This window comes from Ambystoma mexicanum, chromosome 1q (assembly GCF_040938575.1).
Source record: "Ambystoma mexicanum isolate Mex_15411 chromosome 1q, UKY_AmexF1_1, whole genome shotgun sequence".
Lineage (NCBI taxonomy): Eukaryota > Metazoa > Chordata > Amphibia > Caudata > Ambystomatidae > Ambystoma > Ambystoma mexicanum.
In genome coordinates this window covers 347138303-347165685 of record NC_090922.1, presented here as the reverse complement: position 1 = coordinate 347165685, position 27383 = coordinate 347138303, and the positions used below count along the sequence as shown (strand labels likewise).

The window sequence follows — 27383 nt, the reverse complement described above, 5'->3', positions numbered from 1 at the left end:
GGTTGGGTTACCTATTGCCAGGAGGGCAAGGCTGGTGTAGTCTCCCACAGGGTTACTACATACAATCTTGCCTAACACCGACCTAGCCCTACTATGGATTAAATCGTTCTCAACAAACGGAAAAGAAACCATATGGATCAAACCTTTCAAATCCACAAGGGAATCCACCTGTGGAATACCACAAGGATCCTCCTTCTCCCCACTGCTTTTCAACATATACCTGATGCCACTAATCAAGCTCATTAAAAAAACATGGCCTTTCTTGCTACAATTAGGCTGACGACACACAGATCGTTTGCAAAATGCAAGATACACAGGAAGGAAACAAAAGACGGGAAGACTGCCTACAGGAACTCTACAGCTGGATGAACACCAACAGCCTCAAACTCAACCTGGACAAAACAGAAATAACGTTACTTTATTTTTTATCATTTATTTGTTTTTGGTTTCTATAAAACCTTTACAAAACTACAAGCAGGTTAAAATGTAGTGTCACAGTAATTACATAAGCTATTAACATTTTTTAAAGTAAAAGTAACATATTAGTAATGTATATTCACAGACTACCCAGCCCGTCTCCAAAAACAAATATTGCATGATTCAAGTTTCATGGTTCAATTGTCCATCTCTACATAGTCATGACCATCTTTAAGTCCTAACAACTTCATAAATTGTATTATAGATTACAAATAATTAGTATCATACACATATTCATTTCAATTCACACCATAAATGGAGCCACTTTTTACTTAACATTCAGTTGACTACTGAAAGAGACCACATATGTTTGAAAGAAATCGCACCATGGCACCATGGCTATCTTTAAAGCAACTGATGTGCCGTGTAACATGTCCCACTATAGGCCATCAAGATCGACTCTTTCTAAATTATTTACACATTTTTTAAAACCACACAAGCGATTTGACCAAAGAGTGACACATTCTAAAAACAAATGCTGTAGAGTTTCTTTAAAATCTCTGCATTACAAAATCTGCATGATGTCACACCTGCTACCACTTCAACTCTAATTTCTAGTATCTCGCCAGTCTTTAGGACATTAAACCGGAATCTTGAAAGGTAGCCCAAGTTACAGGGTACCTCTTAATTATACAAGTACCCCTAATCACGCTCACACCAGATTAAAGTTCACCTCTCTAGGGAATTAATGCCAGGAGTCTTCTCTTGAAAGGATAACCAGTTTAATCTGCGCAGAAATGAGGATGGGGCAAAGAACTCTGCTCCTTGAACAGTGTTTTCTGTCCCTAAGTGTTCCCAGCTCCTGCAGACTGGTGCCAGGCAGGAGCCTTATATGCTGTTATCATGGTCACTGGATACTGGCATTGCTCATCCAAAACTGTCCTTCCCTTAAAAGGGGTGCTGCAGTCTTCCTTCCTGCTTGGCTGGGTTTCCGTTTAGGGCATACTACTTAACATTCTGCTAGTCTATGCAAGAATACACTGTAGCTGCTGTTTATCATCATTTTACTATATTATGAACATTTATGTATAAACACACCTTCCCGTCATGCTCTCCATACTTCACTTAATGTATTCATATTTTTATCTGCTCCAGTAATTCCCCTTAAAACCTTATTTTCCCATAATTTTGCATTGTGTGCATGATCATGTACACTCCTCTATTCTTAGTCTGCATGGGCTTTTGATGGACAGGAAACAGCTGCTCAGCCACTTCGTGTGCTCTGACAGAGCTTAGCCTCCGTGACGCAACAATGCATGCTCTGCGATCCATTTTTAACGCCGGCCACATTCCTTTTGGCATAGAACCGGCTGCTCTTTACCGTGCTTTGAGAAGAACTAAATAGACTTTAACATTTTACAAATGTATTCAGCTAATAGTTATTTACACCATCTATTTGAAGAACTGCCTTCTTTTTAGTGGTCCTCTTTCCCCCCTCCCCTGGACTCTTGTAATGGTTAGAAACAGTTAAAATAAGTCTTGCTTAATTCTAAAGCGGTGCAGGAAGGCGCTAGCTCCTCTCCAACAATCTCATATATCCATTACTCCAATTTTTGTCCGGAAATCTAACCAAATAAGATTCTGGATACTCTATTTTTTTTATAATGGGATACCAGTTGGTAGTACAGTTTAATTTTTCCAACTATCTCCATATATCAGCCCAATCAGCATGTTGTAAGAGCTTTTTTACTCGGAGGATTGCTGATGAGGATTTCTCTCGACAGGCCTAATTTGTCAAGAGTAGTTGTACTGGAAGCTTGTGCAGCCTCCAGCCTCCCTTGTCTAAGGGCCGTTCCCAACTGAGCATACAGGTTGGCCCTTGTATTTATAAGCAACTTTCTATACATGGATAATCTCCTCCATTCCACAATACTAGACATTGACTGGAGACCCAGCTCGTACCTTAACGCTGCGCCGGGTAGAGATTTTGGCAAGCAGTACAGGATGTAGTTCCGTCATCCAGACTGGATATAGTTCCAGGCCATAAACTCCTGTAGGGATGATTTTGGAGCAGAATAAAGGGCAAAATGAATATTTGCCAAATTATCTCATTTACACAATTTGATTGTGAATCTTCTCTGACAAATATTGACAGTAAGAAATTGTTAAATATTGGGAAGCCTAAATATCTCATTGAGCTCCTGATGGCTAATTTTTCGTGGTTTAGAAACCACGTGCACCAATTGGAGACTTTCTCTTACTCAACCTCATTATAACATTATTTTTTTTAGAATTAATCCTTAGCCCATTTAAGGAGGTGTAGTCAGAGAAAGCCGTAATCAGATGTTGAATACCTTTGGGTGTGTGCAAAAAATTATCCGCGTAAGCGCACCACGATAATTTAAACCCTTCAATGTTAGGAGACACAAAGGAGGCACCATCCAAACATTTCCCCATGTCAGACACGTGATGGTTAAAAGAGGCAGGTGCAAAAATGCATCCCTGTCACAACCCAGGACATTTTTATGGGATGAGATAATAGGCCATCAGTATTTAAGCAAACCTGTATTTGAGAACCTTCATGGAGGTTAATGAGGATAGAAAGAATTTCTCCAGGCATCCCTAAATGATGCAGTTTCGTCCAAAGCCGGGCCCTGTGCACTAAATCGAAAGCCAATGACCGGTCCATCGCTGCCATATAAATGGGTGTGGCCCCTCCCTTCCATGCTTTCTCCTGTAATAGGGACACAGGTAAACCACCCACCTCCCTCCCCCTTCCTTTCTAAACCCAAATTGCTGTGTCGATAAGATGGCATTTCGAGCCGACCAATCCTCTACTCTTTGTAAAATGAGCCCTGCAAAGATTTTTGAATCTGCGTCCAATATTGCAGTCGGGCGGTAATTCTGCAGTAAGGTCCTGTCTCCTTGTTTGTAGATCGGGATGACATATGAGAAGTGCCACAAGACCGGGATCCTTCTAGTGCGAATGATGTCAGCAAATAATATCGAGAGGTCCTTTGCCCAGAGGTCAGGATTGCCCTTAAGTAAGGCATTAGAAACTCTGTTCGGCCCCGCCGCTCTTGATGGACTGGCTTTCTGAATTTGGATATCTAGAATTGAGAACTCGAAATTCCAGGGGTGCTGTTTAATAGAATCCAGGCCTACAACAGTACTATCTTCGGGGGTGTACATACGACCAAAATGACCTTACCAGACTTCCTAGTTTGTATAGTAATTTGCGAGGACTCTGTGGCATTTATCAGAAGCCAAAAATTGTCTGGTTGAGCCGTCTTTTAAGGCTGCGAGCATGGTTTCACTATCAAATTGTAGCATAGCCGCTCGATATCCTTTTACGTGAATTTTTTGCTTTTTACTTGGCTCTGCTCACCCCCTTCATCTTTCCCTCCTTGATGAAACCAGTTTTCAGCAAACAATGCACTTCTCTACTGCATAGATTTTTATTGTTTTACGAGGTTATCAAACGTATGCTTATGACATATTTTTTATTTATTAGTTAGGGGAGTTTTAATTGATTTGCATATGAAGGTGTCATCATAGGGAGGGGCGTTATCATGTGTGAAGTGGGACTGCTTTATTTCTATGGTCGAACCTGCACAATCGGCTATGAAAAGGGCATTTAGTTTTTGCACATTTCGATTGTGTCACACTATTCTGGATTTAGTGTTCTTCACCACTAAATTTACTCTGTTCTGACCCTAAGGACCATATTACTTCTAGCATGCGACAATCACTCAGCTAAGTCTTTGCGATGTTAACCGATTGGGTCACATCGAGAAGGAATTGGGACGTAAATACAGTCAATTATAGATGTCCGTACCCATCCGTCCACGTTATTGGGTCAGTAGTTTTAGCAGCTATTGCATTTACTGAACTTAGACCCCAATTTAGGAAGAAGTCACTCCAAAGCTTGCCCTGCAGTTTCTTTCACCTACAACTCTGTGGCCCTCCTATTATGAGGCTCTATTCGCCTTCATGTATTGACAAGGGACCCAAATCTCTCTCTTCTAGGAATGCATTACCGCCTACCGGTGAAATTTCTGCATTAAGATCTCCATGATGGCAATCTGTAGCCCTGCAAATATTTATAATAAGAATAGTTAACGGAGAGTGGCTGATTTTTACCTCCAGCTCAATTGCTAGAACACAAATGGATATGTGATTACAATTAATTATTTGCATGTCCTCTCCATTTTTGATGGCGATTAGGAGCCCTCCTGAGGGACGCCCTCTCGATCCCTCCGTTGCCAATTCAAACCGAGCGTCAAAGCCATCCAGAGTGAGTGGACTAGTCAGTCATGTTTCCAGGATGCAAATGATTGCAAACTGGACGAGCCTCTAAGAGTTCTACAGAACTGCTTAGGTGGGCATGGCCTTGAGAATTCCAGGACATTAAGGACAGTTGCTTGTTCTGGTTAAATGTTGGACGTTAGGGCCTTAAGCTGGAGAATAGAATCACGTAGAGTTAACGCCAACCACCTCAAACGCTAATCTTCTTCCTCAGTGCTTTGGTCCCTGTCGCTCCTTAGATTCCTCACTCCGTCCTGAGAGCCCTGAGCCCTTACCATACTGGGAGGTTGAGAAACCTCTACGGAAAGACAGAATGTCATATCCCAATTTATTAAATTGGTTTACTTCCAGAAGCAATGCGTTGAATACTGAGCGTGCATGTAACACTAAACGGACGTGATCGTATCTGTCTGGGTGGATGAAATCCACCAATTAAATATTTTTTGAAGACAGTAACCTCAAAGATGGAATTTCATTCAACAGGGCCTGCACCCTCCATTTATTTAGAGAATCTGGCCCCCATAGCCAAACATATAATACAAAATGATACTGGGGTCGTCTGGATAACAGGGTTGCTCCCACTGTACTGAATTTAAATCACTGTCAAAGACAGATTTTGGAACCTTCATCTTTCCTTCCGATATGACGTCTATCAATTGGTTTATCTCGTTGCAGTTAGTACCTTAAGATTTAATAGGTGTTTCCTCTCCAGCTATTACCCTGGGTCTTGAGCAGTCTGTCTGCCCACCTTTCCCCACTTCCTGTTCCATGCATGTGTTGGCAAAGCTTGTGCGAGTAGGTGAAGGGTCCCCATGGAGCCTCCTCTCCTTCTGGTGTGACTGAACATGGAGTAATGATCCTTGCTGAGTGGTTGGCGTTGCGATCGACTGCTGGTTACCCAGCATCTGGGTCATAGTATTTCTAATCAGGGCTTATAGACATTGATTGTTGGGAGGTGGATCTCCCACACTAGGGGCAGAAGCCTGTCGATTGCATATAGAGCTTTCATATATCGGTATGCTGGGTAATGCCTTGTCTACAATATTCAGCTGGATGCTTATGCAGCCCTAACATATTGTGTATGGGCCTTTTCACGGCAAAGTGCTTGATCAGTTACCTGCTTTTTATTATTCATTGCATTGAGGAAGACAGAGACCCCAAGTGTCAGTTGTGATGGCAAGTCCCCCTACAGATATCAGAACATTCTCTTTATCTTTTCCTTCGCTTATTTCTATGACGGTTTCCCTTGCATCTACTGTTTCGCTTTGTTAATCTGTTATCTGAATAGGTGGTGAGTTGGTGTTCCCCCCTCTCAACCTTATTTGAAAAACGTTGGTACACGCCCCCACCACTCTTTGGCTTACTTTCTTCTAGCCCCAAGGAAGCTTTCTTTGAGTTTGCCACTTTTTTTTGTGCCTTTTTTTTCATCTCTTAATCTGTTAAGGTGTTAGGCACGCCCCTGGCTCCCAGGTTTGTACAGGCTTCCTAGTCCCTTGAATCACGAAGTCCGTAGCTGATGTCATCACTATCGATTGTTTCCTCCTTTTCGGCTGGAGTTATGGGTGGGCTTATTCAATCCCTTGCCGGAGGCAAATTTTTTATTCATTTATTTCTTTTTCTTTTTAGCCTTTTCCCCCCCACCCCCCCTGAGTCTGGGGAGGAGGAGAAGGCTTTGCTGTCGCTCTGGGGCTGCCAGGTGGCGGGATCTTCTAACGGTCTGTTTGTTTTTTACCTCTATCACTGCTTCTTTGAATTTCTAACATTACAGTAGGAGGTAGCATGTTGTTGTTTTTACCCCCTCCACCCCCACTGTCCCCCAACCTGATGCGGATCCTCAGTGTTGGTTGCCTTACAGGCCGAGCCTATTCTTTGTTTTGGTGGGTCTGTGCTTTGCATGTTGGTTAGAGCTATGATTATTGCCCTCAAGCATCTGGTATGCTCCCGAAGTTCATTCAGGATGAGGACCTGCGAGGCCGGAGCCTCCCCGCACCCTTTTTCGCCCCTCCCCCGCCTGGGTATTTTGGGACAGGGTGAGGAGCGGGTCTCCCCAGTCATGAAGGCCGGGGGGGTGTCAGAAGGAACTGCTCCCGTTCAGTCGCCCCACCTCTCTCCTGACACTTCACCATCGAAACAACACCCTCCTCCACAGTTAATCCCATTCACGGAGTAACTGATTCTATGACGAGTGGTGACAGCTTGCCATCGTTCAGCTCTGGCAATGCAGATTCACTTGGGACGGGTTTGAGGGGGTAAAGGGGAGGGCGAGGGCCATTCTCAATGTGTTCTTCACGGGAGTGAAGATGAGGGGCACGGATAGTATGTTTTCATACATCTGCGTCCCCATAGACGTTTCCTTCCAGGTTCTTGGGCCGGACTGCATTTTGGGCGGGCGATGGAAAGACGTAAGCAGATAACAGTTGTACTGAGTATCCATTAGGTAATGCTTTCGAGGCATAGGTGGCATTAGCCTGTCGGAGTCAATGATGTGTACATTTTAAAGATTTAAAGTACTGTATCGTCTGTGAGCCAGCGAACAGTCACTCCCGGTGGCGCGCGGCCCGCTACATTTAACGAGGTGGGAGGGAGTAGGTGGGTGTGGCTTCACAATTTAAAGTATTAATCCAATATCTAAAAAAAAGAGCGAGAATAGAATAGTGGAGGCTTCCCACAGAGACAATTATTCCTTTTGAATGCTTGAGTGCACCCAAATACATACTATAAATCCATAGAAAGTATGTCTCAGAGAGAGTAGTCCCACAGCAGTCCACGGCCTCGGGCAGTCCCTCCAGTGGAACCGGCACTCCGGGTGGCGTGCGCGCGATGCCCGCTACCTTTAACGAGGAGGGAGGGAATCCGTGGGCGTGGCTTTACAAATTAAAGTATTCCAATATTAGAAATCCATAGAAAGTATGTCTCAGAGAGTAGCACCACAGCAGTCCACGGACTCTAGCAGCCCCTCCAGGCAAACAGGCACTCTGGGTGGCGCAGAAATAATGATCATATCCAAAAGCAGGGAAAACGATCACTGCATCCCATGGCCGACTGAACTGGAAACCTCACCAACTCCTTCAATGATAGTAAAGAACCTGGGAGTCTTAATGGACAACTATATAACACTTGAGCCACAAGTACACGCTATAACCAAGAAATGTTTCTTCCTTCTACACGCAGTAAAAACAATCCTACCTTTCCTCTTTCACCCACAAAACACACACCATCATTGCACTCATGTCTTGAGTAGACTACACCAACAGCCTATACCTAGAAATGCCAGAACGATTATTAACAAAACTTCAGCGCATCCAAAACGATGCAGCCAGACTCCTGCTTAAAATACCGCAAAGACAACACATTGAAACTGCTACAATGGCTCCAATAAAACAGCAAGTAAAGTTCAAAAGATGTGCATAAGACACAGACCAATCCATGGCCAAGGAGCAGATTTCCTAAAGGAGAAAATAACCATTTACCATCCGACAAGACCTCTCAGATCAAGCAACGAAATTTGCTTAGAACCAAAACCATTCAATAAAAGAAAATTCAGAGAATCGCCCTTCTCTCACTTCGCAGCAATAACCTGCAATCACCTACCAAAAAGCATACGCAACACAAAGAATCATCTGGAATTCAGAAAATTATTTAAAACATGGCTCTTTGCCCCAGAAACAGCAGGAAACGACTAGGAAGCATAGATCAAACGGCAAACAAGAATCCCAGGGAGGAACCAATGACCCCTTAGTTAACCAGAAGTCTGGGGGGTGCGCCCTGACCACCCATGTCCACATACTGCTGATCCACAGAGGAAACCTAGGAAGGTAACATTCCCCCACAGGATAGGCAGGGAGGGACCAGAATCCTCTTACCTAAACATCCCCAACCCCAGGGTGGGGAATACGCCGGCATAAGCCAGGTACACATACCACTAGAGTAACACAGAGGAAATCCACCACTCCTCAACAGGCCTGCCAACTAGGCGGACAAACTACAATTCCAAACGCACAGGATAATCATAGATGTTGAGCACAGAAACGCAAAGACAAAGAGGTAAGGAAAACCTGCTAACCCAATTCATAACTTTCCACATACACTTCTGATACAAAAACTCACACAACCATCTCTCGGCACAGCAGTCCACGCCCACTTCACCACATTGCAACAACAGACTAACGCCACATAACCTGGCACACCAGCACATGGGAATATGCACAGACTCTAAAACACGCACTTAAGATCAGCAAATGGTGTAAACCCAAACTGAAGCTACCAACAGGACATCACAACTCTCACTCTCCTATTCCCACTATACCCTACTAACCCCACACCCATACCCCCAGCTCTCCTTTCTTCACACTCTTTTTTTTCCGATCTGCCAGAGCACCTGGGGAAAACTTCAGTGGCGACGGTGTGCGGTATAAATACCTTTAACATTATGCTTCTAGTTCTTTTTATTAATAGCATTGAGAAGCTCAAGCAGCAAGAACACAAAATAACACCACACTACAAATACCAAAAAATGTGCAATCTTTAACAAAGCTGTCACATGGCTTTAACTATTGCCTAGGTGCAGCTACAGCCATCAAAATCAACTCCCCCACTTCCTTTTTCTTTGGCACAAAGGTCAGCTTCTGGAATAAATAGATGAAGCAACCACAGACCTCTACCAACTCTACCAGTCTCCCGATCACCTGCAACTTGCATTTCATCTTAACCTCCGCTAGTCCTGTTTATAAAGATTTTGTGTCTCGACCTGAGAAAGAGAGGATCACGTTAGATGCACTAAGGAAGAGTAGCATATCGTCATAACCCGATACAACAAGAACATTGTACCATCAAGGGATAACAGTATCCCTAGCCAGTGCAAGACTTAATGAATAAGCCACCTGTGACCCTAGAAAAACATGCTCCAAGAAGGGATAATGCTCACCTTTGGGTCGCTAAAAGAATTAAGCCTTTCCCACCCCAACAGGTTTGAAAAATCTCCATTCTGGGCCAAGACTGCAGGCGAGCATTGTGTTTCTAGCAGTACAATTGACTTTAGGTGGAAGACAATAAGTACTGATTCACCCAACCACTCATTCATAATTTCCTTGTAGTGGACCCCCACTTGGATGGCCGTCTAAACAATGGCTATTTTGGTCAAGTGGGCAGCAAAACACAGTATTTACAGCCGCCTGACTGAGGGTAGGTAAACCCATCTTGCTAATGTAGCACAGGAAATAGCATGTGGGGCTTGTGCAGAACGATGAGCAACTCGGCATTCCCTTTCCTACGGAGTCTCACCTTGGCGTGCTTGTAACCTTAAGGGAGTGCACAGCACACAGCTTGAGGTAATTCAGGAAAGATGGGTTAGAACTCATTCTAAAGTTCCACATATAAAGACCAGAGCAGTGAAATACAACTGTCGGCAGAGAAGGCCCTGCTTGTTATGTCTGATGGTGGGATATCTGATACTCGCCAGCAAGAGACCAAGCATAGCATCGCTAGTTTACTTGATAGGACCATTGTGGATAGATGAGTATTTCAAACTCCAGTACTCAAAAAACATATGGACCGAGTAAACGTCCCATGGTGCAGAATAGCCTGCACCAGAGAAGTAATTATGCATTTGGCAAACCAGAGAGTATTCTCTTATAGACGGCCCCTCCAATGGCAAATGCCTCATAAAAAACAAATGGCCCAGCAATTGGTGTTCACTGTGCAATATGCTTTACCATCCTCCGCTAGGTCAGCTGAATAATTTAGCACCAGAGCTAAAGGTGCTGAAACAGATTGGTACCACTCTACAAATGCCAGCTAAACCAGGCTTTTTGGTAGCACTTTTTAGTAGAAGGGGCACATGATTTCTTAACAAGTCCTCAGCCTTCCAATAAAGGCCTGGAATGAACCATCAAGACCAGAAATCATCCAGGCCGCCAACGTGTGAGACTCGCCCTGAGGATCCAATTGGAGGAGAGGTCTCTGGTGTAGTTCAGAAGAACTGGAAACTATGCTTTTGTTGTCCACCGAGGAGTAATCTCCAAGTCTTCTTGATGTGCCTTCACCAAAGTCCTCGCCACCATGGCGAGTAGGGGATGAGGAATCATTTTGGTCTAGGCATGAAGCCTAAAGAAAGTCTTCCCAAGTGATTGCTTTGATATCCTGCATCCAACCTGGGGGAAATCTGCAGTTAAGGTATAAGACTATATTCAAACTCTGTAGCCTCAGAAACACAGAAGGATCCAGCTCCAATCATTGGGATCTGCTCAAACCATGAAGTTGCAGCCTGCCACTGTATTTGACAGTCCTGGAATCATCTACTGTTTTGATCTCTAGCCTTTTCTTTGGGCATTAGTGCCAGAAATCTTTCACACACTCCATTATAATGTTGGTATGTGTGCCTCCCAGATTGCTTGTGTGATGGACAGTGAACACTTTTTCTAACTCCATTAATATAAAACAGTGCCCCGCCCCCCCCCCCCCCCACCAGCCAAATCTTGAATAGCAGACGCACCCTCCAAGAGATCAAAGCAATTGATATGAATAGTTTGTTCTTCTGTGTTAGGAAAGATTTCTCTAAGTGCAATTTTCCCTCCATATTATGGACCCCACCCCCCCTCCCGCCCCCAACTTTTTGCTTTTGTTTGACTGACCTAGCCTGACTTTTTCCAGTGGAGCACAGTCTTCAGCTGCGCTCTGCTGGGCTTTTGCTCATTTGTTATGGCGAAACTGACACGTCCTTCAGACTGTCACCAATGGGAAACTATATTTCCCTTAGTCTTTGACTTTGTTGCCATTTCTTGGTAACTTTTGATCTGTGCACCAAGTACCTTACTGTACCGCGCACAGGAGTCTTTTCATTTAATGGCCCTAGACCCCCTCTAAGGATTTTTCAGTGGTTATAAAAGTGTAGCTAGGACGAACTTGTGACAGCAGTTTACTTTATGGGTATTTTTGCTTCTTTTTATTGTACCATACCTCATTTATTGCGTTTGGTCCCTGGCAGTGGCCAGTGCCGAAAATGGCCGTGCCATGAAGTATTTTGTTGTGTGATTTGGCCATCTTGTTCGTAGCCTTCACCCAGGTCGAGCTGACCCGGGACTTACTTATTTGGGCATGCAGCCTCATGCAAAAACCGCCTCTTTCATGGGCTCCTGCATGTCATGTGTGCTAGTGCCCAAGAAGAGGATTGGGACTGTCTGGTCCAAATCCACACTACTGATGCCAGGATGTCTGTTATGCCTGCATGGCTGGGATCACCGTGGGCCATGATTGGCCCACGCCTGGCGTGCATGCAAGAGAGCAGATCTTCCATTGGTTATCCCAGAAACAAATCTTGGGTAAGAGAAGGGGCTCTGCATCCATTCCAGGCTGATTACTGAAGTTCACACGGAACTACAGAAAGAGCCACGTATCCTGATACGCTGAAGCAGATCCGTGGAACTGCTGGAGACACACTGGAAGGTTGGGCACCCTGAGCCCGCTGCGGTCCCGTCCGACTCCTGCTTTTGTCATCTATCTTAGAAAGCCTGCAAGGGAGCTTCGACCCTTTGGAGTAGTGGGAACAACTACACTCGGTACCTCCTGATTACCCGCCTTCACATAAGTGTTCCTGGGCCATCCGGTGAACTGACAAACTCTACCCCGGGATATTTCATGAAGCACTGCCGTCCTGAGTTGCGACTAGAGACTTGGGGAACTGCTTGCTTGTTGTCTTTGGCCCTGTCCAGCTCCTCTGGGTCACAAACTAGGAGAGTGATCCCTACATCACTATGCTGTGGTGACTGTCGCTATAGGTGCTTTGCCTACCTGCCTTCCTGTGCCCTGAAGCCTGTTGCACCGGAATTCTCTTCCTATCCTTCATGAGCTGAGAAAAGACTACTGTCCCGCAGCCACTGAAAGCAGTAGCGCAATAAACTGCAGCACTCCACCACAACTAAACTGGCAAAGTTTGGTCCAACCTGTGCCAAGGGCTGGTGAGTACTTACTTCACTTATCAGTGGCCCCTGGCACAACCGATTATATTTTTATGGATGTGAATGCCTTAAAAGATCCTCACTTTGGCTAGGTTAGCCTACACTCCAAGCTATTCCCGAAAGTTGCACTGCCTGCAAGGGTAGACCCTCCTCAAATAGTGGAACTTTATTCTTCATCACCTCAAGCCCCTTCCTGAACTGCTACAGCCCCATGAAGAGGTACAGTTCCGCGCCTGACACACAACTGCGCGTTGTAAATGCACTGCTGTACTTCAGAGCGCAAGTCTCCCCACTAAGTAGGGTTGGACTGCTTAAGTTAGGGTTTGGTCTCTAAAGATCTCCCAATGCAATAATTGTGTTCACCCCCTTATGTTATCAGTTATGGATGTGTTTTCCCCCATCTTGCATTAGCCTAAAAGCGATTGTATATAGGTTACATAGTGATATGCTTGTGTGGTAACTGTTTCTCTATTACTGTGGTTATTCGTGTTTGATTATAAGGCCTATAATAAATGTATATGTATTTTTTATATACACCTGTCAGAGTTTTCTATGGCGTGTTACCGTGTGTGCTCATTGTGGGCTTCTGATCACTCTCACCCCTTATGAGACCTACTCTTGACCGCCTGCCAAGCTACCTTGATTGGTATGGCTTGTCCAGAAGGTTCCCCTGTTCCACTAAACTAGGGTGGCCTCCTAAACTTCTGCCCACAAGGTCAGAGTTTAGAAATCCATCTGAGCATGCTGGTACCCATTTCCTTCCTGCATTATCACTTCACACAGGGCTCTAACTCCAAGTCTGGAACTGAGTAGAAAAGGACTCTTGCTTCCATGCCATGTGGTCTTGCCATTAGTGAAGCTCCACTGAGGCTTCTTCAGACCGAGGTATCACCTAGAAGAACATTACTCTTGATTGCAAGCCTGAGTTCTTTATTCTCTGTTGAGCCCGGGAGTAAAGGGCTCTAGCAAAATGTCTGTGAAAGGGTTAGAGCAAGCAGATTATTCTGGCAAATTCCCAGAGAGACTCCTACCTTTTCATTGTCCAAAATCACTTCGGAGAAAGACTCATGGTGGCTTTGAAGGTATTCGCTGAAATCCTCTGATGTCCATCAGCTGAGCCGAGACCAGTTCTCCCAATTAGCGGGGGATTCTGAGATTCTGCAGAAGGTCTCCATACCTATGTACTCAAGGAAGAATTGCACAGTCCGTCTAACCCCCTAAAGTCTGTCTAAAGTGAGGCCACAACCAACCACACATCATTTTGGTAACCCACCAAGGTCCAGAAGATAGCCCAATGGCAGGTTTGGAAATTCCATGCCATAAGAACTGCAGAAAGTGCCTGTGGTGGGCTACAAATAAGAATATACAGGTAAACCTTACAAGCGTCAAGGCGCACAAGCCAATCCCCTTCAATCAAATTGTGATTTCCCTCAATTTTGAAGTGCCGGCATACTACCCATTCATTCAGTTGGTTGAGTTTGATTACTGCTCTTACTTTTGGTAACTATTTAATAGGAAGATGTTGCTGATAAATCCCAGCGGGTGTCGGGTTGAGAGCCCCTAGACTCGTTTTGCAAGCCAATCCCTTGACTTCCACATCCATTACCTTGCTATCTTCCCTGGAAAATACCTTCTGAGACGGAAGCAAATCCTGAAGAGGGAGCCCTACAAATTCTCTGCAAAATCCTCTGACAGTTTGGCGCACCTAAGCACCGCCTGACAGCTATGTTCTGTTCATCAGAAGATATGGCGCTTTTAACAGTAATCCCAGAGCTTCTGCTACACGTGTGCCCCCTAAAGTGTCCACAGTTCCAATAAAGAGTAAAGGATCTCCATTTCTGAAAGATAATAGGATTACTCCCAGCACACTACTTATCAATTGGCATAGACTGACCTGCTTCTGGACTGATCTACGAGGGCCTGTTTACCCTGTACCACCAGTCTTGTGTGGACTGCTATGGCCTGGAAGCTTGCCGAATGCAGAGCACTCGGGGTTCGGCGCAGCAGGCTGAAGGAATACAATATCAGTAGACAGTTCAAAAAGGTGAGGCGTTATTTCACAAAATGCAACACCATGGGGAAGAATTCCACCTCGAAGCGCGCCTGTTAGGCAAAATTGAATGCAGTAACCCTGTGGGAGACTACACAAGCCTTGTCCTCTTGGTAATAGGTAAACCACTTATTGGTATAGGTCTGTACTACACAAGTTGGTAAAGTGACTGAGCAGCCAGACTCATCTCAAGAGGGGTAAATGTGAGCTGTAGAGATGCAACACTGAGATTCACAATTACAAGTATCCAAATAACACCTACACTCAAGGTTTTCTAGTAAAATAATTATTTATTGAACAGTCAGATTTAAAAAAAGCCTTCTTTAAAAAGGGCAATATGCAACAATGCAAATACACTTCATAACACTTCAGATAAGCAAGTAGATACTCTTTTGGGAAGCCTCACACACACCTCCTATACACTGAAGTGACTTCAATTACTAGGGCAATGTCGGCATTAATATCTGACTTTTGCACTTTATACAATTCTGAGGTTGTGGAAAAGGAATAGGTTAGGGAAGAAAAAAGTAACAGGTTCTCAGAGAATATTTTTCAATCTCCCAATGAAGTCTGGGTTAGGGCTTTCCCAGCAATACAAGTTAAACGTATGCACCACCTATAAGGGACAGTTCAAACCAACGTCAAGGGGTCATAAGAGTCTGCAAGAGGCCAGGACAGCCAAAGTCAATTTGAACAATGTCTATAGAGCTGACACACTTCTGTAGATAGCACAGCAAGTCTTGCACAATGTTTCTAGAAAGTTTGTAGAAAAAGAATCACTGTTGGCCCACAAGCTGTTAGGCTTGTGAAGGGCAGAGCTGGAACCAACTCTGTAAAAAGCAGCTACTGCAAGTCTCCAGTGATAGCAAGCAAGCTACAGACAAGAGGTAAGTACCCCTTAGTCAAGACAGTACCTTATGTTTGAAGAAGTGGATCCAGCTGGCTTCTGTTCTTGTTGCAGTTTTGCTGATCCTGGGTTCTTGGGCCTCAGTCGTGGGGACAAGAGGGAGGATGTCCGGAGGACTCCTGCGTTTCGAAGGTCGGCGGCGGCTACGGACTCTCTTCAGATCAGCTGCACTTCACGCTTTCAGCTACCGGTCAATAGCACCACTGTGGTTCTTGGACACTTGATGGGCTTCCCTTGCTTCTGGGGTCCAGGGGATTGGTCAGACTTTGGGTCGTCCTGCTTCGGGAGGGTCCTCTGGTTCGTCCTGGAGCTTTGGTCCGGCTTAAAGACGATGCACTCGATTCTGGGTTTCCTGAACCCTGGCACTCGGTTCCACCAGCAGCAAAGAAGTCCAGCCAGCAGGGAAAGGTTTTCCAGCAAAGTTTGCCTTGAGATCAGTTGGTCCCACCAACCCAAGGGAAGAAGTTGTCGGTTCCGGGGCTTTTCTAGTCAATTGGGAATTGGAATGTCAGCACTGCAGCAGGGCTTCACCGGGCAGTTCAACAGGCCAGGAGGGTGGCGCAAGCTTCTCTTCATTTCCTTCATCGGATGTTTCGTCCAGTGGTCAACACTGCCTTCTGGTCAAGAAGCCTTGCCTTTTATGCTGGTTTCTCCCATTCATGCTGTTAGGCAGCGTTTGTGGGTTTATAGTGATAATATCAAATACAAAAATGTCGACAGTCATAATTTCGAAAAAATGTGGAAAAAAAAATCGAATTTCTTTTTCACTACGTTTTTTATTCGAAAGGGGGAGGGGGTTGCTTCCAGCCCCCTTTTTTTACCTTATTTTTTTTACCTTTTTTTTTTTACTCGCGAAACCCCCAAAAAAATATATAAATTAAAAAATAAAGAATTCGATTTTTTTTTTTTTTACCTTATTTTTTCGATATTATGACTGACCACTGCGTTTGTATGCAGTACCCTTTAGGTGCACTACAACAACCTTGGCCTCCTGGCAATAGGGACCCAACCTTTGGTATAAGCTGGTACTACATAGGTAGGTAGCATGTTGAGCAGCCAGGCTTATCTCAAGAGGGGTCAATGTGAGCTGTAGGGAAGTTGCACAGAGAGTCACAGTGACAAGTATTCAAATAAACTCTTACACACAAGGTTTCTTGAGTCAAAAATCATTCATTTATTTACCAGTCAGTTATAGTAAGCCTTCTTCAAAGAAGAGAGCAATATATAACCACACAGAAATGCACTTCAAAAATACACGCTCTTAGTTATCTAAATCAGAAAATACCCATTTGGGGTGACACACAGGCACTACCTAAACCCTCAGGTGACTTCAATAGCTAGGGTGCTGTTGGCATTAATATATCACTTTTGCATTTAGAATATTCTTGGAAGTAGTGTCAAAGAGCAGAGAGTTCAGAATAAAACAAGTATTCATACAGTTATTCTTAAGTAGGTAAGTACTTTAAAAAAAAAAAAACAATGCAAAGTTAGTTAACCCTTTCCTGTAAGGAAGGCAAACACATAAGCAGAAGAGAGAAGAGTCATTTATGGAGCTAGGCCAGCCAATGTTAAGTTAGCGAAAGGTCAAGTTGAACTGTAGCTCTTATTTGCAGGTAAGTAGAACGTCTTTTCCAATGTTTAAAAAGTCTTGGTAGAATAGAAGCAATTAAAGTAGGGCCACAAGCTGATTAGGCTTGTCAAGTAAAGAAGCAGCAAGCAACTCTACACATGCAACCAAGAAGGTCTCCACGAGGACAAGTGGTTATACAACAAAAGGTACGTTCTGTTAGACTTTACAGTACCTTTAGTTTGAAGAAAAAGTGCAGCAGATTACTTCTTTTCCTGTGAAGCTCTGCAGATCTCGCTGTTCCTGGGCCTCAGTCATGGGGACAAGAGGGAGGACTTCTGGGGGCTCCTGCACTGCAATGGGACGGTCACCGCTCGCAACCGGCAAACTTCAAACAAGTGGCTGTTCAGTGTTTCAGCTCCTCGCGTCTACCGCAAATAGCAACACAGCGGTTCCTGGATGTTGAGATGGGCTTTCCTTGCATCTGGGGTCACGCACTCTGTTGAGGGGGCTCAGGCTCGGTCAGTCCTGCTTCCTGGGAGTCCGGAGGATCTTCCTGGAGCTCTTGGTCAGCTTAAAAGCAACACACACAAATTGGTGTTCCTCTCCCTGGCTATTCGGTTTCCAACAACAACTCTGTGGAAATTCAAATAGCTCTGAGAGGATGTCCAGGTGGCATACTTTGGAGTTGATTGGTCCCACCAATTCTAGGGGAGAAGTCGTCCTTACAGGGGCTTCTCTGTCAATATGAATTTGGAGTTTCAGCACAGCAGCAGGGTTTCACCGGGCAAACCAATGGTCCAGTAGTTGCAGCAGGGATCCTCTTCAAGTTCTTCGGTTCCTTTGTCCAGTGGTCGACTCTGCCTTCCAAGCCAAAAAGCCTCGCCTTGTTTGCAGGTTTCTCCCATTCATTCCAGCCCAGCTGTCAGTCACCCAGCAGGGTGGGTGTCCTTGCCGGCCAGTCAGCCGGCCAGTCACCACAGAGTGCACTTGGGTCTCCGAGGACTCTAAGTGCAGGGAATTTTCGGGCACCTCCCTCACCTCCTGCCCCCACCAGACACCCTGGAGCCAGAGGCGGGCTTCACTTGTGAATCCCGCCAAAGGCAAAGCCAACAAAGGGACGAAACCAGGTTTGGCGCACAGAGTAAATCTCAAGAAGGACCTTTCCACAAAGAAATGGCAAAAAAAGGAGACTGGGGCTATTTTGAAAATAAAAATTCAAATCTACTTCTGTTGCAAAGTAATAGGATGGAGATGAGTTGACCTAGGATCTTGAAGGGTGCAGTGGTCTGGACATTGGTCATGAATCGTGTGACTGTTATGTTAGGGGCTCTAAATTCTCCCAGGCATGCAGGTATATGTAGTCCTGTTGTGTGTTCATGCTGCTTGAGCTTCTCCATGCTAGTAATAAGGACTCTAGTTTTAACACAAAATTCCATTAGCCAACAGATACATGTGATGTTTGTTTCTAAACCTGTTTTTCTGGTGTTGGTGGTCTTTATTGTAGTCCCGTTTTGCCATGCAGGGATGTCACCAAGCCAACGGTACAACTAGGTTAAATTGTTCATCTGTTATGTTTTAATTATCTGATGATTTCATGTTGATATTTATTTATACTTTTGTCTTTGGAAACAGAGAACAGTCCTTGCCCAATATCCAGATTCAGTTGCAGCGTGAAATCTCAGATTTTGGAAGTCCAGTTGACCTTCCAGTCGGAAATGGAAGCAAGTCGTCGGGAGGTTTGCAAAAGACTTTTTCGAAGCTGACTTCAAGGTTTACAAAGAAAACGTCCTGCAGCAGTTCGAACAACGGGAGTTATTCTATGCCAAACATACCTTCCAAAAATGTCTTCATTGTAGGCTCGGAAGAGAAGGCAAAATTAGTTGGTAACATAGACACACGGTTGCAAAGTATTTTGAACATTGGCAATTTTCCCAGAACTGCAGACCCAACTCAATCATCCCACTGCGCAAGTCAGCTAGTCAATGGATTTCTCATGGAAAGGCATAATTTGTTGAAAGGAGATGACTTAAAGGATGACAAAGGAATGAATTTACCTACTGACCAAGAAATGCAAGATGTTATTGATTTTCTGTCTGGCTTTAATATGGGAAAATCTCAGCAAACTTCCCCATTGATCAAAAGAAGAAATTCTATTGCATCAACAGCTGAACAAAAGCCAGCAACAGTACAGCTTCCACAAACGGTTTCACACCAAACGTTGCATCCTTCTCCTCAAGGATTAGCTCAGCAACAACAAATGTCTCAAAAACAGCAACAGCCATTGCAGTATTATCAGCATCTGCTTCAGCCGATTGGTTCTCAACAGCAGCCGCAGCAGCAGCGTGTTCCTGGAAAATGGTTGGGTAATTCTTCGCAGCAGTCATCTCAGACTGTTGGAACCGGATTGTCTTCTCCAAGTCCCATTAATCAGTGGCCCAATTCAGGGCTTTCGGATCTAAGCTCAGATCTGTATAGTTTGGGTCTTGTGAGTAGCTACATGGACAACATGATGTCAGAAATGCTTGGGCAAAAGAGTCAAGGACCCAGAAATAACACTTGGCCAAACAGGGACCAAAATGATGGAGGCTTTGGAATGCTGGGAGATATTCTACCTTTTGATCCTGCAGGTAGTTCAATATTGTATGCACAGTTGTTGTTATGGTTGTGTGCACCTGTTGTAGAATTTTGGCTTGAAAGATAAATTGCATGAATATCCACACACATACTAGCAAATATTCATCATCTGATATGTATTCTTATTTTGGTTATTTGAGTGTGGACCTAGCTGTGAGAAGCTGTGGAGCACTGTATAACAATGGGTTAATATGAATAATAAGTATAGGGGCAAAAGTTACATTATGCTGTAGGTGAGAGGTGGGGCTACAGTGCATGAAGGTGCTCCTTGAAAGGGAGGCCCTGGAGCTCAGTTCTGAATTGTATAAGGGCTTGTGCAAGTCTAATGTTGGCAGGTGTAAGGTTCCACAGCCTCGGGCATAGAACTAAAATACCCCATATGTTTCTTTTGCATTTACGCAGCTCTGATATGGCCAGGTCCTGGCTTCTCGTGTGGCATTGGCCGCAAGGTATGATGACCTTGTCAGCTAGATGGGAGCAAGCATGCAAAGTGGTGGGTTTGTGAATGATGTAGCTGGTCTTGAAGTTAATCAGTGTAAGTAGGACAAACACTGTAGGTGGATGAGTGTGGGTGTAATGTGGTCACATTTTTGAATGCGTTTGAGGCAAGTGGTGGCATGGAGGATGCTTCTCATTGGTGTCGGGAGTAAGTGTGTTCATACCAAGCTTTTGTAGCCTTTGTTACTCTTACTCTGGATGTCTAAACTCTAGCCTGGTGGCCAGAGTTTAGTAGCCCCCTAGTTATAGTGAACAGGGGACTCTGGGAGTTTTACCAAACCCAATCAAGGTAAGTGTGGAGAGTGGTCAAGGTTTAGTCTCAGGAGAGGTGAATGGGGTCAGGGTTCCACGAGTCCACATAGTGAAATACACAATGATTACACTTGGATAGTAACTACAAAAATACTCTTTTATAGGCCCAAAAACACACTATGAAAAATTAATCGAGCAGGTAATATTATCACACAATCCGCTAAATATAAAATCATAAATACAGTCACAGAAGGTTAACGCAATGCATATAAATCACCCCAATGCCTGCAAGGCAAAGGTAAGTGATTATGCAATTGTATCGACAGTTCACAGGAATGGGAGCCCTAGCTTTTTAAGTCCAACTCTCAAGTTGAATGCGGCCTTGTGCCCAGAAGTTCACAAAGTACCTTGAAAGTTGGGATGTTCCGGTGGGTGTGAAGAGTGATCCGGAAGTCTTTCAAAGAGATTTACAGGTAATTAAATGACTTGTCCTGGCTTCTAGAACGGCTTTTTGAACAGAAGTTTAAAAACCAATGGAAGAATAAATCAGAATTCTTCACAAACCTAATAATGGATGAGAGAGAGGCATCCTTAAGTATTGCGTCTACTCACAACCCTTGCTCCAATTTTCACAAAGGACTGAAGGTAGGCTTTTCCGCAGTTGGATCCAGTAGAAGATGCCCAGGAGCTGTAAGTGAAGCAATGTTCCAGTTGGGTCCAGGAGCAGAGCGTAACATTTTCCAGTGGAGAAATGCAGCAGAAACTGATGCAGGATTCTTCAGGATACTCGAACAGGTGGGGTCGGACGGTTCCAGCAACAGTCATGGCATACGAGCGACAGAAGGCATCTCAGTAGTCGCGAACAAAGGAAGCTTTCCAGAACAGGACCTGTCAATGCTGAAACTTGGCAGGAAGGTAGGACTAGTTGGAGACTCCCGATGTTCTGTGCCAAAAACGTGAAACGGCGACACTTCTAGCACTGTAACCCAAAACAAAGCTGGTCAGTCTACCAGGTGGACCATGGTCACTTCCAAAGGCTTCAGGTTGCAGTATTGTGAGAAGGCGTCACCAATCCAAAGGGCCGAAGCACCAGCAAGGGTCTTGGGAGATCAGATCGTCCAGCCGGGCTTCACTGCTCGCCAGGCCTCTTCAGGATTCGTCCACGGGTCTTCTGTCGTTTGCACAGCTACACAGGATACTTGGCTTCTCTTCTGATCTAGTGGATTGGGTGAAGGACTCTACTTATCCTAAATTCGAGTGAGTGATCCAACTCAACCCTCCAATAGCAAGAAGCTGAACCACTCATGCACAGCAATAGTGGTCCAATCCGGGACAACTGTCAGGCTGACTCATGCATGCACACTTCACCTACTGGCACCAGTCTGAGTATTGGGACCAGACAGTCCCAGCCCACCTCCTGAGTCCACACACAAATGGCATGCACCAGCCTGCCAAAACCACTGCTTTCCTTGGCAAATGCATGACCATAAAAGGGAATTCCTAAACTGAGAAGGCAGGAAGAAGGTCAAAGGGCAATAATGGCCAGAGAACAAGCGAAAACCTTTTGGCAGTGCCATTTTAGGACACTAGCCACAGTTAGTAGCCAAATGCGGTAAACGCAAATGAGGTAACTAAACATATATCAAAAATTGGAATCTTTAGGCACATTTAAAAGTAAACAAAAATATCTTTGATGTAAATCTAGGGTGATTAAAAAAAAAGTATCCCAATTGCACTGCTTTATAAGATGCTGTGTGCAATATGAAAAAGTTACCCAAACAGATAACATGACAGAGGGGAGACATAATTTCCCAGTACTGACAGTCTGAAGGATTAGTCAGTTTCCGCATAACAAATGAGATTCAGCTTCACGTATCTGCAAAAACTCAGGACAATGTGTAAAACAAAAGAAACATGTTTAGGGGTGCTTCTAGTATGGAGGAGAAGATGCCTAAAAGAGAAACGTTCCGACACTTACTAGGTGCTATCTGAAGGCAAGATGGCTCTCGATGTAGAATCTCACGGACTCGGCACTTGCTGTCAGCAGCAGGGTGAAGCCTTCTCAGATCACAGCCAACAGCCAGGTCTGGATGTGTGTGTTTTAGGTGTTATTTGAAAGGCAGAAGAATTGTTTTTGTGGGGTTGAGTTTGAGCTGTATGCTGGACATCCAAGCTTGTAACGATGAGGCAGGCCTGGAGCTAGTGTATGCCTTTGATGGAAGAGATTTTGCGGTAGAGTGGAGTTTGTCTGCATATTGGTTGATATGGATGTTGTGGCTGCCAAGGTGGGTGCCTAGGACACCCATGTAAAGGTATCCTAGAGACACCCATGTAGAGCTTAAATATCAAGGATGAGAAGATGGATCTTTTTTAGACTTTACAGGTAATACGTAGGTGGTTCTCTGGCGGTATCCATCTGGACAAACGGATAGCAGCCTTTTAGGTATGGAATGTACCACTGCAAGACAGTCTGACCCATTTCTTTGTAGTTGGGTAGTATGTCAATAAGGGCTTGGCGAGCTGCGTTAAAGGCTGGAGAGAGATCAGTCTGTTTCCTAATAAATCACTAAATTAGGAAGTTTCTACAATAGTCCTTGTGCTGTCCAAATCCATTTGAAAACGACATTTATATTGTTACCTGGAAAATGGCACGGAAATGGTTCTTTTGCTCTTGTGATCCAGTGTCTGTTCATCTTTAAGCTGCCTCAATAATTGAAAAATGTCAGTGTTGTTCATGTCAGGTTTACACAAGGTACTTTGTATGGAGATACAGCTATAATTGCATTCTTGGAGACGTTCTGGTTTTGCTGTTCAGTAGTTTGTAGCCTGTATAAACTAATTTTCACTGAATTTATTTTAAAATATCCCTGAAGTTGAATTGCAGTGATCAGCCCTGTGCATAGTGTCAGCCAGCTCTAACATACCCATCTTGATTCTTACAGTGCTGTACTGCGATGAACAGTTGAAAAGGGACTTATCTAATTAGTGAGCTGCACCTATCCCTCTTGATTGACATTCTCCATTATCCATGGCCACAGTCCAATGAAATTTGATCTCTCTGTATGTTAGGGAGAATTCTCAGAAATGTGTCAATCCCCCTCTACCATTGAGACCCCCAGCTGTTTTTGCTGGACTTTAGGACTTTTAATTTCTAACCTGGAGAGAGGTAGACCTTTTCCCCACTCTCTCATGCATTTTTGTTTAATTAGAACTCTGTTTTTTTTTTTACTTTGGAGTCTGACAAACTCCATGGGCATCCTCTTTACATTATGTCACACAGAACCTTCAGTGCCGTGGCACAGGGAAGTCTCTTAGATTTCCCAAAGGTTTAAATACCTTCTCTTGGTGAAACTACTGTTTCCAAGAGCAGTGAAGTGAAATTGACTTTACTTACATTGCATAACTTTCTAGACCCAGCACACCCTATCTTACAATAGGGTGCTGGAGCGGTTACTTAGTGTTCCCTTTGTCTAGTTTCTCATGTAACGTTTTTATGTTAACCCTTTCCAAGTTAATGTCTGGTGGCAGTGGTTTACTTTTTACTACCATTGTTTGTTTTTAATGCGGGCTGCAATCGCAGCTGCAGTAAAACACCCCTGGGTGCCCATTTTGTCAAAATGGCCCCGGTCTTGTTTTTTCGACATTTCTTGTTGGAAAGGTCCTTCTTCTGAGCGCCAAATCAGGTTTGGTCGCTTTGTTCGTTTTGTCTTTGGTGGGATTCACGAGTGAAGCCCACCTTTGGCTCCAGCATGTCTGGCCAGGGAAGGAAGTGAGGGAGGTGCCTGAAACTCTGTGCTTAATCCCCTTGGTTACAGGAATGCACCCAAAGGTGATTGGCCAGCTGGCTGTCCTGCTGCAACTCCTGGACCATTGGTTTGCCCGGTGATGCCCTGCTGCTGTGCTGAAGCTCCAAATTCGCCTTGACTAGAGAAGCCCTGCAAGGATGACTTCTCCCCTTGGGTTGGTGGGACCAATCAACCCCAAAGTGAACTCGTCTGGACAACCCCTCGGAGCTGGCTGTACTTCCATTGCGGCTGCAGGAACCGAAGTGCCAGGGAGCGTAACACCAGATCAAGTGCATTGCTTTTAAGTCAGACCCAAACTCCAGGAAGATTGTCCAGACTTCCCTGAAGCAAGGCTGACCAAGCCTGAGCCACCTCAACAAAGTGCTGGACCCCAGATGTGAGGGAAGTCTAAAGTGGTATCCGAGAGACTGCAGTAGTGCTATTTGCTGAGACTTGAGGAGCTGAAACCGCGAAGTGCAAGTGAATATAAGTTTGACCTTTGCTGCCGCCGGCCTTCCCATTGTGCTACATGAGTCCCCAGAAGTCCTCCCTTTTGTCCCCACGACTGAGGCCCAGGAACAACAGGATCTGCAGAGCTACACAGGAACAGAAGCCAGCTAGTTCCATTTCTTCTAACCAAGGGTACTGTAAACCTAAGAGGACGTACCTCTTGTTGTGCAACCTTACTTGTTCTCAGTTGAGACTTGTCTTGGTTGCCATGGCAGAGTTGCTTGCAGCTTTGCCCCTAACATGCCTCCCAGCATGTGGCCCTTCAATTGAATCTTATTTCTACAAACATTTCTAAAAACATTGTGCAAGACTTTTACTTACCTGCAAAGAAGATCTTCAGCTCCCCTAGACTTTGTTCAACTAACATTGACTGTCCTGGCTCCCTGAGAGACTCTTCTTTCCTCTGACTTTGTGCTCTTGCCTTTCCTCCGGGAAAGGGTTAAATTACTTTGCATTGGAGGGTTAAAAAGTACTTACCAGTTTATGAATTATTTGTTGACCTTTGTTTTATTCCCTTATCTAATCCTTTGCACCCCAGCTCAGTACTGCTCTAAATGTACCAGTGATAAATCAATGTCCACAGTATCCTAGGTATTCAAGTCACCTGGGGGTGTAGGCAGTGTATGTGTGCCATCCCCAATGGGTATCATCTGATTTAGAGAAAGAGTGTCTTTTGAAGTGTACTTTAAGTGTTACATATTTTGCTTCCTTCTAAAGAAGGCTTAAATAACTGACAAATTAATAATTGTTTAATTAAGAAACCTTGAGTGCGAGGGTTTATTTGAATAACTGCCACTGTGAAACTCTATGGTACAACCTTACAGCTCACATTGACCACTCTTGAGATGAGCATAGCTGCTCTGCCACACTACCAAACTGTGTAGTACAGACTGATACCAAAGGAGGACATGGTTCCTGTAGTCTCCTAAATGGTACTGTGCACAATATTGCTTATCAGGCAGCAAGGCTGAGGAGAGCCTTGAGACGTTGCAGACCTCCAAGGCGGAGGCCAAATCTTTAGGTGCAGCTGTTAGTCAACCTGAGCCTTTTCGTCCTAGTGGACAACCTTGGAGGGGTAGAGTTGATTGGTTTGATTTGATTGGTTATTTGTAACACGCTTAATACCCAGAGGTTTCTGAGCGTGGACCTGGGGATCGAACCTGTGTTGCTCCATGTCATCTTGCTTCCAAAGCGAGCATGTTGCCCCTGAGCTATCCTCCCCTTTCGCTACTACTCCTCTTTGTGAAGGGTGAGAGGAATGGCCAGTCAAAGAGGCCAAAGAATATGTCCTCGTGGTGGACGAGTTAGAGGTGCCAAGCCAGCTCAAGCAGCAGCCACTTTACCATCGGCCTCTGCAACAGCTGCTACAAAACCACTCTGAGGTCTTAGTCACAGCTCACAAGTGGGGGCAGACTGTCTCAGCATCTAGAAGAATTTCGAGACATTACTTCAGATGCATGGGCTCTGGAAACAATAGCTCACGGTTACTGTCTTACTTTTATAACAAAGCCTCAGAACAATCCACCTCGGAAACACTCTGAGGATTCTGGATCTGCTCCTTTAACTCTGCTAGAGAAAGGCGCTATAGAACCGGCGCCTGTAGTGGAGAAGAACAAGGGTTGGTATTTCCCATATTTTTTGATACCTAAAAAGGACAGAGGACTGAGACCCATCTTGGACTTGAGATACTTGAACAAGTTCCTCAGGAAGGACAAGTTCAAGATGGTCACTCTTTCTCAGATCGTTCAGGCCCTCCAACTTCAGGATTGGTGGATGTCATTGGACTTTCAGGATGCTTTTATTCATGTGCCAATCGATCTCGAGCACAGAAAATACCGGAGGTTGGCAGCTCTCGCCATCAGTTTCGAGACCTGCCATTCAGACTGGCCTCCGCCCGAGGGTTTTCACCAAACTGATGGCGGTGGTGGCAGGGAGACTCAGGAGAGGGGAATTCACGTCTAGCCCTACCTGGACGAATGGTTGATCAGTGCACGTTCTGCCGAACAAGTCCTGGATCATCTCAACCTGACCTGCAACTCTCTTCACATACTGGCCTTCTCCCTCAATTACAAGAAGTCCCATATGACACCCTCCCAAAAGCTCCTGCACATCGGAGCTGTGATAGACACATCCTCTGTGAAAAAGCTCGCCACCCGAGGTGAGGGCTCAAGTCATTTTTCAGATGGTAACCAAATTTCAGAGTGCCTAAAGTCTTCTGGCCTTCATTTATTTATTTATTTTAGGTTACTTGGCGTCATGGCATCATGCATTTTTCTGGTGCCAGAGGCCCACCTAAGAATGATATCCCTTCAATGGGCTCTCAGAACACAATGGTCCCAATTCTCAGGAAAGATGTTGGACCGACTTAAGATTCCAACCAGAGTCTCACAGTATCTTCTGTGGTAGGCCTGCAAGGAAAATATTCTGATGGGAGAAAATTTTTGGCAACCATGGCCGGAGATAACAGTAGTGACTGATGCCTCACTCATGGGGTGGAGCG

At 44.8% G+C, this 27383-nt stretch overlaps 1 protein-coding gene across 6 annotated transcripts in view; it reads left to right on the top strand.

Annotated features, from left to right (window-relative positions):
* Positions 1-27383, top strand: part of GARRE1 (granule associated Rac and RHOG effector 1) — a 1148859-nt gene that overhangs the window by 896555 nt on the left and 224921 nt on the right. For all 6 annotated transcript variants that reach the window (XM_069639445.1, XM_069639428.1, XM_069639448.1 and 3 more), the window contains one exon: positions 18837-19831. In XM_069639445.1, the coding sequence (XP_069495546.1) occupies positions 18837-19831 (995 nt within the window). The remainder of the gene's footprint in view (positions 1-18836; positions 19832-27383) is intronic.